The sequence below is a fragment of the Mobula hypostoma genome, chromosome 12, assembly GCF_963921235.1.
Source record: "Mobula hypostoma chromosome 12, sMobHyp1.1, whole genome shotgun sequence".
In the NCBI taxonomy this organism is placed as follows: Eukaryota; Metazoa; Chordata; class Chondrichthyes; order Myliobatiformes; family Myliobatidae; genus Mobula; species Mobula hypostoma.
Genome location: NC_086108.1, coordinates 114065518 through 114085647, shown reverse-complemented (window position 1 = coordinate 114085647; position 20130 = coordinate 114065518). Strand labels below are relative to the sequence as shown.

Sequence of the window (20130 nt, the reverse complement as noted above, 5' to 3'; positions counted from 1 at the left end):
GCCAACATCCTTGTAAATCTCCTCTGCACCCTTTCTATGGTTTCCATATCCTTCCTGTAGTGAGGCAACCAGAACTTAGCACAGTTCTCCAAGTGGGGTCTGATCAGAGTCCTACATAGCTGCAACATAATCTCTTGGCTCCTAAACTCAATCTCACGATTGATGAAAGTCAATGCACCGTATGCCTTCTTAACCACACAGTCAACCTGCGCAGTAGCTTTGAGTGTCCTATGGACTCGGACCCCAAGATCCCTCTGATCCTCCACACTGCCACGAGTCTTGCCATTAATACTATATTCTGCCATCATATTTGACCTACCAAAATGAACCACCTCACATTTATCTGGGTTGAACTCCATCTGCCACTTCTCAGCCTAGTTTTGTATCCTATTAATGTCCCACCGTAACCTCTGACAGCCCTCCACTCTATCCACAACACCCCCAACCTTTGTGTCATCAGCAAATTTACTAACCCATCCCTCCACTTACTCATCCAGGTCATTTATAAAAATTACAAAAAGTCAGGGTCCCAGAACAGATCCCTGAGGCACACCACTGGTCACCGAACTCCTGCAGAATATGACCCATCTACAACCACTCTTTGCCTTCTGTGGGCAAGCCAGTTCTGGATCTACAAAGCAATGTCTCCTTGGATCCTATGCCTCCTTACTTTCTCAATAAGCCTTGCAGGAGGTTACCTTATCAAATGCCTTGCTGAAATCCATATACACTACATCTACTGCTCTACCTTCATCAATGTGTTTAGTCATATCCTCAAAAAATTCAATCAGGCTCATAAGGCACGACGTGCCTTTCACAAAGCCATGCTGACTATTTCTAATCAATAACCATGATCACAGTGAATGACGGTGCTGGCTCAAAGGGCCGAATGGCCTACTCCTTCACCTATTGTCTATTGTCTATTATGCCTCTCCAAATGTTTATAAATCCTGCCTCTCTGGTTCTTCTCCATCAACTCACCGACCACTGAAGTAAGACTCACTGGGCTATCTCTACTCCCTTTCTTGAATAAGGGAACAACATCTGCAACCCTTCAATCCTCCGCAAAGATCATCACCAGAGGCTCAGCAATCTCTTCCCTCGCCTTCCACGGTAGCCTGGGGTACATCTCATCCAGTCCGGCAACTTATCCAACTTGATGCTTTCCAAAAGCTCCAGCACATCCTTTCTTAATATCTACATGCTCAAGCTTTTCAGTCTGCTGCAAGTCATCCCTACAATCGCCAAGATCCTTTTCTGTAGTGAATACTGAAGCAAAGTATTCATTAAGTACCTCTGCTTTCTCCAACGGTTCCATACACACTTTTCCACTATCACACTTGATTGGTCCTATTCTGTCATATCTTATCCTCTTGCTCTTCACATACTTGTAGAATGCCTTGGGGTTTTCCTTAATCATGTCCACCATGGCCTTCTCATGGCCCCTTCAGGCTCTCCTAATTTCATTCTTAATCTCCTTCCTGCTAGCTTTATAATCTTCTAGATCTCTATCATTACCTAGTTTTTTGAACCTTTCGTAAGCTTTTCTTTTCTTCTTGACTAGAATTACAACAGCCTTTGTACACCACGGTTCCTGTACCCTACCATAACTTCCCTGTCTCATTGAAACGTACCTATGCAGAACTCCACACAAATATCCCCTGAACATTTGCCACATTTCTTCCATACATTTCCCTGAGAACATCTGTTCCCAATTTATGCTACCAAGTTCCTCCCTGATAGCTTCATATTTCCCCTTACTCCAGTTAGACATTTTCCTGACTTGTCTGTACTTATCCCTCTCCAGTGCTACAGTGAAGGGGATAGAATTGTGATCACTATCTCCAAAATGCTCTCCCACTTGAGAGATCTGACACCTAACCAGGTTCACTTCCCAATTGCAGATCAAGTACAACCTCTCCTCTTGTTGGCTTATCAACATAATTGTGTCAAGAAACCTTCCTGAAAACACCTAAATAACTCCACCCCATCTGAACCACTTGTTCTAGCGAGGTGCCAATCGATATTTGGGAAATTAAGTTCTCCCACCACAACAACCCTGTTATTATTATTCCTTTTCAGAATGTGTCTCCCTATCTGCTCCTCGATGTCCCTGTTACTATTGGGTGGTCTATATAAAAAAAAAAACACCTAATTGACCCCTTCCTGTTCCTAACTTCCACCCATAGAGACTCCATAGACAATCCCTCCATGACTTCCTCCTTTTCTGCAGCCGTGGCACTATCTCTGAGCAACAGTGCCATGCCCCCACCTCTTTTGCTTCCCTCCCTGTCCTTCTAAAGCCTGGCACTCGAAGTAACCATTCCTGCCCCTGAGCCATCTAAGTCTCTGAATTGGTCACAACTTAATAGCTCCAAGTACTGGTCCATGCTCTAAGCTCATCTGCTTTGTGAATAATTTATAGGCATCTGTTAGTCTTGTGAGACCATGGATTTGTGCCTTGGAAGGTTTCCAGGGTGCATGCCTGGGCAAGGCAAGACTGGCAGTTGTCCATGCTGCGAGTCTCCCCTCTCCACGCCACTGATGTTGTCCAAGGGAAGGGCATTAGGACCCATATAGCTTGGCATCGGTGGTTAAGTGCCTTGCTCAAGGACACAACACGCTGCCTCAGCCAAGGCTCAAACTAGCGACCTTCAGAACACTAGATGAACGCCTTAACCACTTGGCCACACGCCAACACTGTTCATAATCCTTATTGTAATTCTTATTCTTATTCGTAATTTTTGCCCTTCACTGTACTGCTATCATAAAACAGCAATTTTCATGACATGCACCCAGTGGCCAATTAATTTGATACCTCCTGTCCATAATAAAGTGGCCACTGAATATATGTTTATGTTCTTCTGCTGCAGTAGCCCATCCACTTCAAAGATGGGTGTGTTGTGAGTTTAGAGGCGCTCCTCTGCACACCACTATTGTCATGTGTAGTTATTTGAGTTATTGTCATCTCCCTGTCAGTTTGAACCAGTCTGGCCATTCTCCTCTGACGCCTGTCAGCAATAAGCTGTTTTTGTCTTGATCCCAAGAGGTCAGCAGATTCTGAGATGCTCAAACCACCCTATCTGGCACCAACAACCCTGTCAAAGTCGCTTAGATCACATTTCTTCCCCATTCTGATGTTTGATCTGAACAACAGCTGAATCTCTTGGGCACGTCTGTATGCTTTTATGCATAGAGTTGCTGCCAGATGGTTGGCTGATTTAACAAGCAGGTGTCCAGGTGCACCTTATAAAGTGGCCACAAGTTTAAATTTTAATTGTAATACCATATTTTTTTATGTATAGCACTGTACTGCTGCTGCAAAACAGCAAATTTCACAACGTGTATATATCAGTGATAATAAACATAATTCTGAAACAGCCTGCCTTTAACCTGAAGTCTCTTCCTTTTTTAGCAAATGCCGGTCATCCTGTCTGGGAACGAGCAGCAGCAGAAGAAATACCTGGGCCGGATGACAGAAGCTCCCCTGATGTGTGTGAGTGCAGCTCATCGTTTCCGTTTGCGGCACCCTCTTCTGCGAGGAAGGAGCTCGTGCACCCCCCGCTAACCGATCACTTCTCTGTCTGCGCAGGCCTACTGTGTCACGGAGCCAGGAGCAGGCTCCGATGTGGCTGCAGTTAAGACCCGAGCCGAGAAGAAGGGCAGTGAGTACATTGTCAATGGGCAGAAGATGTGGATCACCAATGGAGGCAAGGCAAACTGGTAGGTAACACACATCAGAGTTGCTGGTGAACGCAGCAGGCCAGGCAGCATCTCTAGGAAGAGGTACAGTCGATGTTTCGGGCTGAGACCCTTCGTCAGGACTAACTGAAGGAAGAGCTAGTAAGAGATTTGAAAGTGGGGGGAGATCCATATTCACTGGTAGGTCTCCATCCAACTGAGGCAGCCACACCACAGCAACACCCATTGTTAACACCATAAGCAAAAACATCAGGATGACAACTAGATATAGAATGTTATAGAACAATAGCACAGAAACTTGCCATTTGGCCCATCTTGTCTACACTAAATGGTCCTAATTAATTAAAGTTAATAATCCTTGAACTGTACAGGCCATTTGACCCATATTCCTTCTACTAGATCTGGCAAAACTCAAAGTCAAAATATATTTATTATCTAAGTGAGTATACATTACAATATGCTACCCTGAGATTTTTTATTGGGATTTACAGGAAAATAAATACAATTGAATTTATGAAGAAGTACATATAAAGACAGACAACTACTGTGCAGTAGAAAATAAATGGCACAAATAATTCAAAGTTGCTGGTGAACGCAGCAGGCCAGTCAGCATCTCTAGGAAGAGGTACAGTCGACGTTTCGGGCTGAGACCCTTCGTCAGGAATCAATGGGGACAGGAGAGGTTCCAGAGGATTGGAGGGTTGCAGATGTTGTTCTTTTATTCAAGAAAGGGAGTAGAGATAGCCCTGGAAATTATAGACTAGTGAGTCTTACTTCAGTAGGTTGAAGGGGAGGATCCTGAGGAGCAGGATTTATGAACATTTGGACAGACATAATATGATTAGGAATAGTCAGCTTGGCTTTGTCAAAGGCAGGTCATGCCTGAAGAGCCTGACTGAATTTTTTGTGAATGTGACAAACAGTGATAAAGGTAGAGCAGTAGATTAGTGTATATGGATTTCAGCAAGGCATTTGATAAGGTACCCCATGCAAGGCTTATTGAGAAAGTAAACAAAATACTCTGCAGATGCTGGGGTCAAAGCAACACTCACAACACGCTGGAGGAACTCAGCAGGTCAGGCAGCATCTGTGGAAACGATCAGTCGACGTTTCGGGCCAGAACCCTTCATCAGCACTGAAGAGGGAAGGGGCAGAGGCCCTATAAGGAAGGTGGGGGTAGGGTGGGAAGGAGAAGGCTGGTAGGTTCCAGGTGAAAAACCAGTGAGGGGAAAGATAAACGGGTGGGGGAACGGAGGCAGCGAGGTGATAGGCAGGAAAGGTGAAGGAGGAATAGGGGAAAACACAATGGGTAGTAGAAGGAGGCGGAACCATGAGGGAGGTGATAGGCAGCTGGGGGAGGGGGCAGAGTGACATAGAGATAGGGGAAGGGAAGGGGAGAGAAGTACCGGAAGTTGGAGAATTGTATGTTCATACCAAGGGGCTGGAGACTACCTAGACGGTATATGAGGTGTTGCTCCTCCAACCTGAGTTTAGCCTCATCATGGCAGTAGAGGAGGCCATGTATGGACATATCTGAATGGGAGTGGGAAGCAGAGTTGAAGTGGGTGGCTACTGGGAGATCCTGTCTGTTTTGGCGGACGGGGCGGAGGTGCTCGATGAAGCGGTCCCCCAATCTGCGTCGGGTTTCACTGATGTAGAGGAGGCCGCACCGGGAGCACCGGATGCAATAGAACATAGAATAGTACAGCACAGTACAGGCCCTTCAGCCCACAATGTTGTGCCGACCCTCAAACCCTGCCTCCCATATAAGCCCCCACCTTAGATTCCTCCATATACCTGTCTAGTAGTCTCTTAAACTTCACTAGTGTATCTGCCTCCACCACTGACTCAGGCAGTGCATTCCACGCACCAAACACTCTCTGAGTAAAAAACCTTCCTCTAATATCCCCCGTTGAACTTCCCACCCCTTACCTTAAAGCCATGTCCTCTTGTATTGAGCAGTGGTGCCCTGGCTATCCACTCTATCTATTCCTCTTATTATCTTGTACACCTCTATCATGTCTCCTCCCATCCTCCTTCTCTCCAAAGAGTAAAGCCCTAACTCCCTTAATCTCTGATCATAATGCATACTTTCTAAACCAGGCAGCATCCTGGTAAATCTCCTCTGTACCCTTTCCAATGCTTCCACATCCTTCCTATTGTGAGGAGACCAGAACTGGACTCAGTACTCCAAGTGTGGCCTAACCAGAGTTTTATAGAGCTGGATCATTACATCGCGACTCTTAAACTCTATCCCTCGATTTATGAAAGCTAACACCCCATAAGCTTTCTTAACTACCCTATCCACCTGTGAGGCAACTTTCAGGGATCTGTGGACATGTACCCCGAGATCCCTCTGCTCCTCCACACTACCAAGTATCCTGCCATTTACTTTGTACTCTGCCTTGGAGTTTGTCCTTCCAAAGTGTACCACCTCACACTTCTCCAGGTTGAACTCCATCTGCCACTTCTCAGCCCACTTCTGCATCCTATCAATGTCTCTCTGCAATCTTTGACAATCCTCTACACCATCTACAACACCACCAACCTTTGTGTCGTCTGCAAACTTGCCAGCCCACCCTTCTACCCCCACATCCAGGCCGTTAATAAAAATCACGAAAAGTAGAGGTCCCAGAACAGACCCTTGTGGGACACCACTAGTCACAATCCTCCAATCTGAATGTACTCCCTCCATCACGACCCTCTGCCTTCTGCAGGCAAGCCAATTCTGAATCCACCTGGCCAAACTTGCCTGGATCCCATGCCTTCTAACTTTCTGAATAAGCCTACCGTGTGGAACCTTGTCAAATGCCTTACTAAAATTCATATAGATCACATCCACTGCACTACCCTCATCTATATGCCTGGTCACCTCCTCAAAGAACTCTATCAGGCTTGTTTGACACGATCTGCCCTTCACAAAGCCATGCTGACTGTCCCTGATCAGACTATGATTCTCTAAATGCCTGTAGATCCTATCTCTAAGAATCTTTTCCAACAGCTTTTCCACCACAGACATGAGGCTCACTGGTCTATGATTACCCGGACTATCCCTACTACCTTTTTTGAACAAGGGGACAACATTCGCCTCCCTCCAATCCTCTGGTACCATTCCCGTGGACAACGAGGATATAAAGATCCTAGCCAGAGGCTCAGCAATCTCTTCTCTCGCCTCGTGGAGCAGCCTGGGGAATATTCCGTCAGGCCCCAGGGACTTATCTGTCCTAATGTATTTTAACAACTCCAACACCTCCTCTCCCTTAATATCAACATGCTCCAGAACATCAACCTCACTCATATTGTCTTCACCATCATCAAGTTCCCTCTCATTGGTGAATACCGAAGAGAAGTATTCATTGAGGACCTCGCTCACTTCCACAGCCTCCAGGCACATCTTCCCACCTTTATCTCTAATTGGTCCTACCTTCACTCCTGTCATCCTTTTTTCTTCACATAATTGAAGAATGCCTTGGGGTTTTCCTTTACCCTACTCGCCAAGGTCTTCTCATGCCCCCCTTCTTGCTCTTCTCAGCCCCTTCTTAAACTCCTTTCTTGCTACCCTATATTCCTCAATAGACCCATCTGATCCTTGCTTTCTAAACCTCATGTATGCTGCCTTCTTCCACCTGACTAGATTTCCCACTTCAATTGTCACCCATGGTCCCTTCACCCTACCATTCTTTATCTCCCTCACCGGGACAAATTTATCCCTAACATCCTGCAACAGATCTCTAAACATCGGCCACATGACCATAGTACATTTCCCTGCCAAAACATCATCCCAATTCACACCCGCAAGTTCTAGCCTTTTCGCCTCATAATTTGCCTGTCCTCTCTGATTCTGTCCTTTTCCATGATAATGTTAAAGGCAAAGGAGCGGTGGTCACTGTCCCCCAGATGCTCACCCACTGAGAGATTTGTGACCTGACCCGGTTCATTACCTAGTACTAGATCTAGTATGGCATTCCCCCTGGTCGGCCTGTCCACATACTGTGACAGGAATCTGTCCTGGACACACTTAACAAACTCTGCCCCATCTCAACCCTTGGAACTAATCAGGTGCCAATCAATATTAGGGAAGTTAAAGTCACCCATGATAACAACCCTATTATTTTTGCACCTTTCCAAAATCTGCCTCCCAATCTGCTCCTCTGTATTTCTGCTGCTACCAGGGGGCCTATAGAATACCCCCAGTAGGGTAACTGCTCCCTTCCTATTCCTGACTTCCACCCATATTGACTCAAAAGAGGATCCTGCTACATTACCCACCCTTTCTGTAGCTGTAATAGTATCCCTGACCAGTAATGCCACCCCTCCTCCCCTTTTTCCGTCCTCTCTATCCCTTTTAAAGCACTGAAATCCAGGAATATTGAGAATCCATTCCTGCCCTGGTGCCAGCCAAGTCTCTGTAATGGCCACTACATCATAATTCCAAATATGTATCCAAGCTCTCAGTTCATCACCTTTGTTCCTGATGCTTCTTGCATTGAGGTACACACATTTCAGCCCTTCTACCTTACTGTCTTTACACCGTTTATTCTGCTTCTCTTTCCCTCAAAGCCTCTCTGTATGTTAGATCTCGCTTTACTCCATGCACTTCTTTCACTGCTCTATTGCTCTGGGTCCCATCCCCCTCGCAAATTAGTTTAAACCCTCCCGAACCACACTAGCAAACCTACCTGCAAGGATATTGCTCCCCCTCGAGTTCAGGTGCAACCCATCCAATCTCTACAGGTCCCACCTTCCCCAGAAGGGATCCCAATGATCTAAAAATCTAAAACCCTGCTCCCTGCACCAACTCCTCAGCCACGCATTCAACTGCCATCTCCTCCAAATCTTACCATCTCTGTCACGTAGCACTGGCAGCAATCCTGAGAACGTCACCCTTGAGGTCCTGTTCTTCAGCCTTCTGCCTAGTTCCTGAAACTCACACTTCAGGACCTCATCCCTCTTCCTGCCTATGTTGTTAGTCCCAACATGTATCACGACTTCTGGTTGCTTTCCCTCTCGTACCAGGATGTCGTGCACCTGGTCAGAGACATCCCAGACCCTGGCACCCGGGAGGTAACAAACCATGCGGGTGTCCTTCTCACGTCGTTGAGAGATGACCCCAACAGACTCGCAAGTGAAGTGAAGTCCTGCATTTTGGGTTTTCCCATTGAGATGGTGGGATGTTGTTCTTGAAACTGGAGAGCCTGGCCAGTTGGGGTTCTGTATGGAAGGGAATTCATAAACTGAGGAAGAAGCCTCTGAGACTCTCAATGTTGATGTGCAGAGTGGTCTGAGGTCCAAGTTCATTGCTCCCTGAAAGTGGCGATGTAGGTTGATAGTTGTGGTTGAAGAGGCACATGGCATGTTTGTGGCATAGGGTTCGACTGAGGAAGTTATGTTGCAGTTTTATAAAGCTCTTGTTAGGCCGCCTCTGAATGTGCTGGTCGCCACATTATCAAAAGGATGTCAGAGCTCTGAGAGGGTGCAGAAGAGGCTTACTTGGATTCTGCCTGAGGTAGAACTGTCTATCACCAGACGGCATGAATTGAAGGTAAGAGGGCAATGTCAAAAGACCAGCATAGTGGTTAATTTAATGCTTTACAGTCTCAGTGACCTGGGTTCAACTCACACTGCTTTCTGGAATGAGTGACCACATGGGTTTTCTGCAGTTTCCTCCGACATTCCAAAGACATGTAGTACTGGTAGTTGGTAAGCTGATTACCTGTGTGTAATTGGTCAGCGTGGGCTGGTTGAGACAGAAGGGTGTGTTGCAATGCTGGATCTCTAAAACAAAAGGCCTGTTTCTGTGCTTTACTGGATTCATTTAGTTGGCCATTTGCTCACTAGTTTAATTGGTTCAGCACTATATTGTGGGCTGAAGGGCCTGTTTCTGTGCTGTATTCTTCTGTGAGAATGTCGAGTTGACCGTGGACAGCAGGAACAGTAATTTTAACATTTGTTTCCAAGGTATTTCCTCCTGGCTCGAACAAATCCTGATCCCAAGGCACCTGCAGGCAAGGCCTTCACTGGATTCATCGTGGATGCAGATTCCCCTGGAATCCAAATCGGAAGGAAGGTATTCATTCGTATGGCTCTGGGCCTGTATTCGCTGGAGTTCAGAAGAATTGGTGGGGGGTGTGGATCTCGTTGAAACTTATCAAATGTTGAAAGGCTTAGATGATGTGGAGAGCATATTTTCTATAGTGGGGCGAGTCTAGGACCAGCAGGCCCAAATTCAGAATAGAAGGTTGTCTCTTTAGAACAGAGATGAGGAAGAATTTCTATGGTCAGGGGATGGTGGATCTGTGGAATTCATTGCCAGAGACTGCTGTTCAGGCAAAGTCATTGGATATACTTAAAGCGGAGTTTGATAGGTTCTTGATTAGTCAGGGTGTTAAAGTTTATGGGGAGAATGAGGTTGAGTGGGGTAATAAATCAGCCATGATGGAATGGCCTCACTCTGTTTCTATGTCCTATGGTATGGAGAAATGGTCAGATTATTTTTGTTAACCAACTTTCTGACTGCCCCCATTTTAATCACTTCAGCAGCAATGGCTTTGGCTCCCTGTAACCTTCTTTGACTGTCCCCCTTGCATTCTCACTGGCATTCTATGCCCTTGCTTCTGGGCCCCTCTGCTGATGAGAACAGTTTCTATCTCCTCTGTCCAGGACCTTTGTCATTTTAACTCCATCCATCCATCAGATCCCTTCGTGTCTTCTCTTCCATGGAGAAGAGCCCTGGTCTCTCCAATCTCCAGAACTGAAGTCCCTCATTACTGGAACCCTCTCCAAAGCCTTCACTTCTTCCCCGTCGTGTGCTCCAAGAACAGGGCACGTTCTTTGATTTGTGGCCAGACTAGTGCTTAATAAAGCGGTTTCATGAGATCCTTGAACTTGATAGGGCGGTGTATTGCCCTTCATTAGTCAAGGGATTGAGTTCAAGAGCCATGAGGTAATGTTGCAGCTCTATAAACCCCTGGTTAGACCACACTTGGAATATTGTCTTCAGTTCTGGTCGCCTCACTATAGGAAAGATGTGGAAGCTTTAGAAAGGGTGCAGAGGAGATTTACCAGGATGCTACCTGGATTAGAGAGCATGTCTTATGAGAATAGATTAAGTGAGCTCGAGCTTTGCTCTTTGGAGCAAAGGTGGATGAGAGGTGACTTGATTGAGGTCTACAGCATAAGCATAGATCAAGTGTTTGGTCAAAAATTTTTATCCCAGGGTGGAAATGGCTAATACAAGGAGGTCTAATTTCAAGGAGGAAAGTGTAAGGGGGATGTCAGATCTGGTTTTTTTACTGACAGCGAGAGGTGGTGGCAGAGGCAGATGCATTCGGAAGATTTCAGAAATAAGTTCAAGAGATTCTGCAGGGCATTTTGAGAGATTCTTAGGCACATGGATGATAGAAGAATGGAGGGCTATGCAGGAAAGGAGGGTTAGATTGATCTCAGTGGTAAAAAGACTGACACAACATTATGGGGAAAAGAGCCTGTACTATGCTGTAATGTGCAATGTCCAGTGGTGTAAAGGATGGATACTAAAACAAACCGTAGCTGAAGAAATGTTACACACCAAGTTCAGCCTGACACCTCTGGTGTCACTCTTGGGTCTCACAACAGAAGAGATGTTCTTCCTCCACCTATTCCCTACAAGATATTTAATATTTTTGAATAGCAGAACCTACCTCCTTTCCTGATTGGCATGGATGAGTAGGCTGACTATGATCATTAGCCAATGAAAATGCCCATCTAAGCTGACCATGGCCCATATCCCTCTGAAGCTTTCCTACCCGTGTACCATTACAGCAGGTATAATCATGATGATACCTGCTGGAACCACTCTCTGCGTGGAAGGTGTTGCCTCTGATGTCCCTTTTAAATCTTTCCTCTCCAATGGTGGGAGAGTCTAAGACTAGAGCTGCACTCCAGTCATTGCTGCTCTCCAGTGTTCGCTCGGTGGGAGGCGTGGGGAATTGCATTCATCTGCAGCTGCACTAGTGCAAAGTGAAGAACTGTTGCAGGTTTGCTCTTGCTGCAGTGTGGCTCCAGGAGAATATCTATGCACCATCAGGCTACAGGCCATGGCACTCGGGGACTTGGGCTGTAAGTTTCACTTCTTTGATTTTTGTTTGTAACTGTGTTTTTCTGCTTTCATAATTGTGTTGTGTGTGACTGTTGGTACTGTGTTTTGTATCTTGGCCCCGCAGGAACAAGGTTTCGTTTGGCTCTATTCATGTGTATGGTTGAATGACAAATGAACTTGAACTAGAATGGCACTGACTAAATCAGTCCAATCAGTGACATGAAAGTCTGCATTGAGGTCTGATTACAGAGCACAGTGGCATGAATTGTTGCTGCTTCATCACTTCTCGTGTTCCTGCCCTAGGAGATGAATATGGGTCAACGATGCTCGGATACCAGGGGTATTGTATTTGAAGATGTCCGTGTGCCCTTGGAGAACGTTCTCATTGGAGAAGGAGCTGGCTTTAAAATTGCCATGGGAGCTTTTGATAAAACCAGACCACCGGTGAGTGACTTAGTTACAGACTTTCATTTCCAGTCCAACACTGCAGGTGTGAACGCAAACACGAGGAAATCTGCAGATGCTGGAATTTCAAGCAACACACATAAAAGTTGCTGGTGAATGCAGCAGGCCAGGCAGCGTCTGTTGGAAGAGGGACAGTCGACGTTTCAGGCCGAGACCCTTCGTCAGTTAGTCCCGAAACATCGACTGTACCTCTTCCAATAGACGCTGCCTGGCCTGCTGTGTTCACCAGCAACTTTTATGTGTGCTGCAGGTATGAGGATGAGTTTCATTTGTCACATATATGTCAAGGCATGTTGTGAATTGCGTCTTTGTTAACAAGCAGCACAATCTGAGGAAGCGCTGGGGGAAGCCCACATGTGTCGCCACACTTGTTGCCTGGATTAGAGAGCACGTGTTTCAACAGTACGTTGATTGAGCTAGGGACGAAGGAACTTATAGACAATAGGTGCAGGAATAGGCTATTCGGCCCTTCGAGCCAGCACCGCCATTCACTGTGATCATGGCTGATCATCCACAATCAGTATCCAATTCCTGCCTTATTCCCATAACCTTTGATTCCGCTATCTTTAAGAGCTCTATCCATCTCTTTCTTGAAAGCATCCAGAGACTTGGCCTCCACAGCCTTCTGGGGCAGAGCATTCCATATATCCACCACTCTCTGGGTGAAAAAGTTTTTCCTCAACTCCGTTCTAAATGGCCTATCCCTTATTCTTAAACTGTGGCCCCTGGTTCTGGACTCACCCATCAGCGGGATCATGCTTCCTGCCTCCAGCGTGTCCAATCCCTTAATAATCTTATATGTTTCAATAAGATCCCCTCTCAGCCTTCTAAATTCCGGAGTATACAAGCCCAGTCGCTCCAATCTTTCAACATATGACAGTCCTGCCATCCCGGGAATTAACCTTGTGAACCTACGCTGCATTCCCTCAATAGCAAGAATGTCCTTCCTGAAATTTGGAGACCAAAACTGCACACAGTACTCCAGGTGTGGTCTCACCAGGGCCCTGTACAACTGCAGAAGGACCTCTTTGCTCCTATACTCAATTCCCATGCCATTTGCTTTCTTCACAGCCTGCTTGAACTTGAATTAGAATGGCTCTTTGGAGCAAAGGAGGATGAGAGATGATTTGAAAGAGATATACAAGCTAAGAGTTATTAATCAAGTGGATAGCCAGAGACTTTTTCTCGCGATGGAAATGTTAACATAGGGAGACATAATTTCAAGGTGGTTGGAGGAAAGTATAGGGGGGATGTCAGAGGTAGGAGTTTTACACAGTGGTAGGTGGAATGTGCTGCCAGGTGGTTTTAAAGTATGTCACGAGCTTTGTGGCCCGTCAGACCAGTGCTTATGCAGGTTTCCGTGGTGCGAAGCGACTGAGAGTACGAGACTCCCCCCCCCCCCCCACCCCGGATAGGACGCCGGTCTAACACGAGGTTAACCCCCAGCATTTTTGCCGGTACCCTTTCTCGGCTGGGTAGACTGGAGCATTGTGTGGTTAAGTGCATTGCTGAAGGACACACACGCTGCCTCGGCCAAGGCTCGAACCCACGACCTTCATATCGCTAGTCCAACGCCCTAACCACTTGGCAACGCGCCACAGGGCTGGTGGTAGAGGGGCGTTGAAGCCACTCTTAGGTAGGCACATGGATGACAGAGTAATGGGAGGGAAGGGTTAGATTGATCTTGGAGTAAGCTAAAAGGCCAGCGTATGGTGGACCGGAAGGCCTGTAACGTGCAGAAATGTTCTATGCTGGAAATGTGAAAATATAATTTCACTGGAAGTGTTCAACAGCTCAGTTCTCCCCTCTCCCATCGGACAGAAGACATAAAAGCTTGAAAGTATGTTCCACCAGGCTTAAAGACAGATCTTATCACTCTGATCAGACTCTTGAATGGTCCCCTAGTACCATAAAATGAACTCCTGTCCCCTCAATCTACAGTACCTGTTTATGACCTTGTACCTTATTGTCTATCTGCACTGCACTTTCTCTGTAACTGTAACACTTTATTCTGCTTTCTGTTGTTTCACCTCGTTCTACCTTAATGCAGTGTGTAATGATTAGATTTGTATCCCAATTCCAATATCCGGCATCCATCAGCAAAGACATTCCCTCTTCTCATGGCTCCCATCAGGGAGGAGGTACAGGAGCCTGAAGATCCACACTCAGTGATTCCATAACAGCTTCTTCCCCTCCACCATCACATTTCTGAATGGACAATCAACCTTACTTTTTTCATATACTGTCTAGGTAGTCTCTAGCCCCTTGGTACGAACATAGAATTCTCCAACTTCCGGTAATTCCCTCCCATTCCCTTCCTCTATCCCTATGTCACTCTGCCCCCTCCCCTAGCTGCCTATCACCTCCCTCATGGTTCCGCCTCCTTCTACTACCCATTGTGTTTTCCCCTACTCCTTCTTCACCTTTCCTGCCTATCACCTCCCCCACCCCTTTATCTTTCCCCTCACTGGTTTTTCACCTGGAACCTACCAGCCTTCTCCGTCCCACCCTCCCCCCACCTTCTTTATAGGGCCTCTGCCCCTTCCCCCTACAGTCCTGACAAAGGATTCTGGCCCGAAACGTCAACCAATCTTTTCCACGGATGCTGCCCGACCTGCTGAGTTCCTCCAGCGTGTTGTGAGTGTTGCTTTGACCCCAGCATCTGCAGAGTATTTTGTTTACTTTTTTCTTTTGCTCTCTTTTTGCACAACTTATTTAATTTTATATTTATAGTACTATAATTTATAATAAGTGTGTGTGTGTATATATATATATATATATATATGTACGTATATCTACAATTTATTTTTGTTCTTGTTTTATATTTTAAAACGGTAACAATACAGAATAAATATAACACATGTATGTACTGTGTGTATATTGTAATTTGTAGCTTTTATTATGTATTGCACTGTATTGCTGCCTCAAAACAACGAATTTCATGCCATATGTCAGTGATATTAAACCTGATTCAGATTCAATAAACCAATGACATGGCACTCCCTTGGCGCTATCCCATGCCATGCAATGCCAACTCCCCCACCCCACCCCCCAAACTCAGGCGCAGCCAGACACGACTGTGTTGTTGGAGAAGAGTTCATGATCACATCTCCCTTGGGCACAGTGAAATTACTTGCTTGTGTGAGAATCACAGAGGAAACAGTATGCTAGGTAATGATAAATACAGTTGTAATGCCCTGGTTCATATTTTTTACTGTTCTGTAGGGATTTCATTTTGGCAGTTCTGTAAGAGCAGTCTGTTCTGCTTTCAGCCTGTTTGGGTTATTGTTGAAGATGAGGGATGATGTGGAGTGTGGGCCATCCAGTTAGGAGGAGGTTTTCTGGGTGAGGCACAGTAAGGTTGGTCTTGGGCTTTTGTTTAGCGGGGGATGAAGAGAGAAGACACTGGGGAGAACCGGTCGTAGCGTACGATCCGGTGGGAGACCCGTTTGTTGGAAGTGGATTGTGAGCGACGTTGGGAAGGTGGTGTGGGTGTTCACGCAGACCGAGGGCCCAGTGTGTGAGTGACAGAGAAGTTCAAGATGACCTCCAACTTGTGCATTTTTGCCTGTTTAATTAGAATGGGCCTATTTTGTTTTTACTAGCCACTCAGTTAAGATTCAGAAATATAATTCCTTTAGTCGTAAGCAGCGTGCCGTCTGTTATTTCATGGCACTAATTTAAACCATAAGATCTCTTAAAATGAATGCTAATATTGCATTTGCCTTCCTCACCATCAACTCAGTCTGCAGGTTAACCTTAGGATGTCCTGCATAAAGAATCCCAAGTCCTTTTGCATCTCAGATTTTTGAATTTTCTCCACATTTAGAAAATAGTCTACATACTTATTTCTACTACCAAAGTGCATGACCAGGCATTTTCCAACATTGTATTTCATTTGCCACTCTCTTGCCCATTCTCCTATCTGTGTAGGTACTTCTGCAGCCTATCTGTTTCCTCAACACTACCTGCCCCTCCACCGGTCTTTGTATCATCTGCAAACTTGGCAACAAAGTCAAGTCATTTGTAACAGGGTAGCGAATTACACAGCATCCACACAGATCAGGGTCTGGGGAGGGAGAGCAGGCTCAATCTCACAGGACTGTGAGCATTTTCACTAGACTTGTGCAGCTTAGGAAACCAGGGTGTTTCACAGTGAAGGACACACAACATCTGAAGTGTGCAGAGACCGCAGTGCACTCTGAGATAGTACACACAGAAATACTAGTGTGCCAGTGAGTGAGAGAAGGAGGTAAAGTTAAAAGTCAGATAATGTAGCAGCCGCACCGGGAAGGAGAGGTGAGTGGTTCAAGAGTCTGACAGCAGAGTGAGGAGGAGGTGGTGAGGGATGCTATTCTTGAGTTTGGTTATCTGGGCTCTTGAACTCCTGTATCTTCAAGAAGGTAGAGGATGAAGAGAATGGCCTGGGTGGCAGGCAATCCTGACGATACACTTCAACGTGTTCCAATCGGAGTCCATCCCTGACAGTAGATACATTTGAACGTGTTCCAATCAGATTCCATCCCTGACAGTAGATACGTTTGAACGTGTTCCAATCTGATTCCATCCCTGACGGTAGATACGTTTGAACGTGTTCCAATCCGATTCCATCCCTGATGGTAGATACGTTTGAACGTGTTCCAATCGGATTCCATCCCCAACGGTAGATACGTTTGAAAGTGTTCCAATCGGATTCCATCCCCGACGGTAGATACGTTTGAACGTGTTCCAATCGGATTCCATCCCCGACAGTAGATACATTTGAACGTGTTCCAATCAGATTCCATCCCTGACAGTAGATACGTTTGAACGTGTTCCAATCCGATTCCATCCCTGACGGTAGATACGTTTGAACGTGTTCCAATCCGATTCCATCCCCGGCGGTAGATATGTTTGAGCGTGTTCCAATCGGATTCCATCCCCGACAGTAGATACATTTGAACGTGTTCCAATCAGATTCCATCCCTGACAGTAGATACGTTTGAACGTGTTCCAATCCGATTCCATCCCTGACGGTAGATACGTTTGAACGTGTTCCAATCGGATTCCATCCCCGGCGGTAGATACGTTTGAGCGTGTTCCAATCGGATTCTATCCCCGGCGGTAGATACGTTTGAGCGTGTTCCAATCGGATTCCATCCCCGGCGGTAGATACGTTTGAGCGTGTTCCAATCGGATTCCATCCCCGGCGGTAGATACGTTTGAGCGTGTTCCAATCGGATTCCATCCCTGGCGGTAGATACGTTTGAGCGTGCTCCAATCGGATTCCATCCCCGGCGGTAGATACGTTTGAACGTGCTCCAATCCGGTTCCATCCCCGGCGGTAGATACGTTTGAGCGTGCTCCAATCCGGTTCCATCCCCGGCGGTAGATAGGTTTGAACGTGCTCCAATCCGGTTCCATCCCCGGCGGTAGATAGGTTTGAACGTGCTCCAATCCGGTTCCATCCCCGGCGGTAGATAGGTTTGAACGTGCTCCAATCCGGTTCCATCCCCGGCGGTAGATACGTTTGAACGTGTTCCAATCGGATTCCATCCCCGGCGGTAGATACGTTTGAAAGTGTTCCAATCGGATTCCATCCCCGGCGGTAGATACGTTTGAGCGTGTTTCAATCGGATTCCATCCCCGGCGGTAGATACGTTTGAGCGTGCTCCAATCGGATTCCAGCCCCGGCGGTAGATAGGTTTGAATGTGCTCCAATCCGGTTCCAGCCCCGGCGGTAGATAGGTTTGAACGTGCTCCAATCCGGTTCCATCCCCGGCGGTAGATAGGTTTGAACGTGCTCCAATCCGGTTCCATCCCCGGCGGTAGATAGGTTTGAACGTGCTCCAATCCGGTTCCATCCCCGGCGGTAGATAGGTTTGAACGTGCTCCAATCCGGTTCCATCCCCGGCTGTAGATAGGTTTGAACGTGCTCCAATCCGGTTCCATCCCCGGCGGTAGATAGGTTTGAACGTGCTCCAATCCGGTTCCATCCCCGGCGGTAGATAGGTTTGAACGTGCTCCAATCCGGTTCCATCCCCGGCGGTAGATAGGTTTGAACGTGCTCCAATCCGGTTCCATCCCCGGCGGTAGATAGGTTTGAACGTGCTCCAATCCGGTTCCATCCCCGGCGGTAGATAGGTTTGAACGTGCTCCAATCCGGTTCCATCCCCGGCGGTAGATAGGTTTGAACGTGCTCCAATCCGGTTCCATCCCCGGCGGTAGATAGGTTTGAACGTGCTCCAATCCGGTTCCATCCCCGGCGGTAGATAGGTTTGAACGTGCTCCAATCGGAGTTCATCTCCGACGGTAGATACATTTGAATGTATTCTATTCGGATTGCAGGTTGCTGCGGGAGCTGTGGGCTTAGGTCAGAGAGCTGTGGATGAAGCGACCAAATACGCATTGGAAAGAAGAACGTTTGGAAAGTTGCTGGTAGAGGTAAGTGCACAAATAACGTTGCTGGCTTCGGAGTCACACTTCCACCCTGTTATGTGACTGTCACTACCTGTGACATTTTCAGTTTTCCATTCTTCTGGAATCATGTCAGATCTAGTGATTCTTGGAAGATCAGTACTGATGCCTCCACAATCTCTTCAGAACCCTGTGTTGTAGTCCAACGGGTCCAGTTGACGTATCTACCTACGGACCTTTCAACTTCCCAAGCACCTTCTCTTTGGTAATAGCAACTGCACTCACTTTTGCCCCCTGCTGCTCTTGATTTACTGGCATACCATTGGTGTCTTCCACAGTGAAAACTGACACATAAAACTTACACATTTCGTCTGTTGTTTCTTTGTCTCCCATTACTGCCTCTCTGACATTGTTTTGAGCATCAGATAGTCTTTGCTCAAATGCAGCACCAGAGAATTTTCTAGAGCTTTCCAGAATGTTACAAAGAGCTAACCACTGGGGGACACACTGAACAACTGCATTTACGTACTGTCACCACTAGGGGACACACCAAACAACTGCATATACAGACTGTGACCACTAGGGCAGTGGTCCCCAACCACCGGACCGCGGACCGGTACCTCGCCACAAAGCTTGTTTTACCGGGCCGCGAGGAAACGATATGATTTGGCAATAGGAGTCAGCTGCACCTTTCCTCATTCCCTATCATGCCCACTGTTGAGCTTGAACGCACGTGAGGTCATTACGCACGCGTCATCCATGTCAGCATGGGAAGGAGATCAACTCCTCGAGCTTGCAAATGACGGCGGGCTGAAAAGTATGTTTGACATAACATCTCTGCCGGCATTCTGGATCAAAGTCAAGGCTGAATATCCTGAGATAGCTACGAAAGCACCGAAAACTTTGTTTCCATTTCCAACATATCTCTGCAATGAATGCAACGAAAACTAAACTGCGGAATAGACTGGACATCAGGAACCCCTTCGAGTATTGCTCTTTCCCATCGCCCCTCGATGGGACAGTCTCGTTGCAGGGAAACAAGCCCAGGGCTCCCATTGATTCAGTGATATTGGTGTGTTGCAATGATTTTATATGTTCATACGGGGAAAATATGTGCTGTGTGTTTAATATCCGAACGTTACTTAAAATGTTATGATGCTATTGACTTATAAGTGACTTATACAACCATATAACAATTACAGCAGGGAAACAGGCCATCTCGGCCCTTCTAATCCGTGCCGAACGTTACTCTCACCTGGTCCCACCGACCTGCACTCAGCCCATAACCCTCCATTCCTTTCCTGTCCATATACCTATCCAATTTTTCTTTAAATAATAATATCGAACCTGCCTCTACCACTTCTACTGGAAGTTTGTTCAACACTTCAAGCTCCCCTGTCCTTCCCTGATAATTGACTTATCACTATATTCATGCGGGGAAAATATGCGCAGTGTGTTTAATATTAAATTCATTAGATAAACCCTTTTAG

The 20130-nt window shown here is 46.6% G+C and overlaps 1 protein-coding gene across 1 annotated transcript in view; it reads left to right on the top strand.

Moving 5' to 3' along the window:
- acadm (acyl-CoA dehydrogenase medium chain) overlaps positions 1-20130 on the top strand; it is an 80823-nt gene that overhangs the window by 44529 nt on the left and 16164 nt on the right. The window contains exons 6-10 of the mRNA XM_063064809.1: positions 3416-3496; positions 3593-3723; positions 9661-9769; positions 12083-12223; positions 18572-18667. Of these exons, the coding sequence (XP_062920879.1) occupies positions 3416-3496; positions 3593-3723; positions 9661-9769; positions 12083-12223; positions 18572-18667 (558 nt within the window). The remainder of the gene's footprint in view (positions 1-3415; positions 3497-3592; positions 3724-9660; positions 9770-12082; positions 12224-18571; positions 18668-20130) is intronic.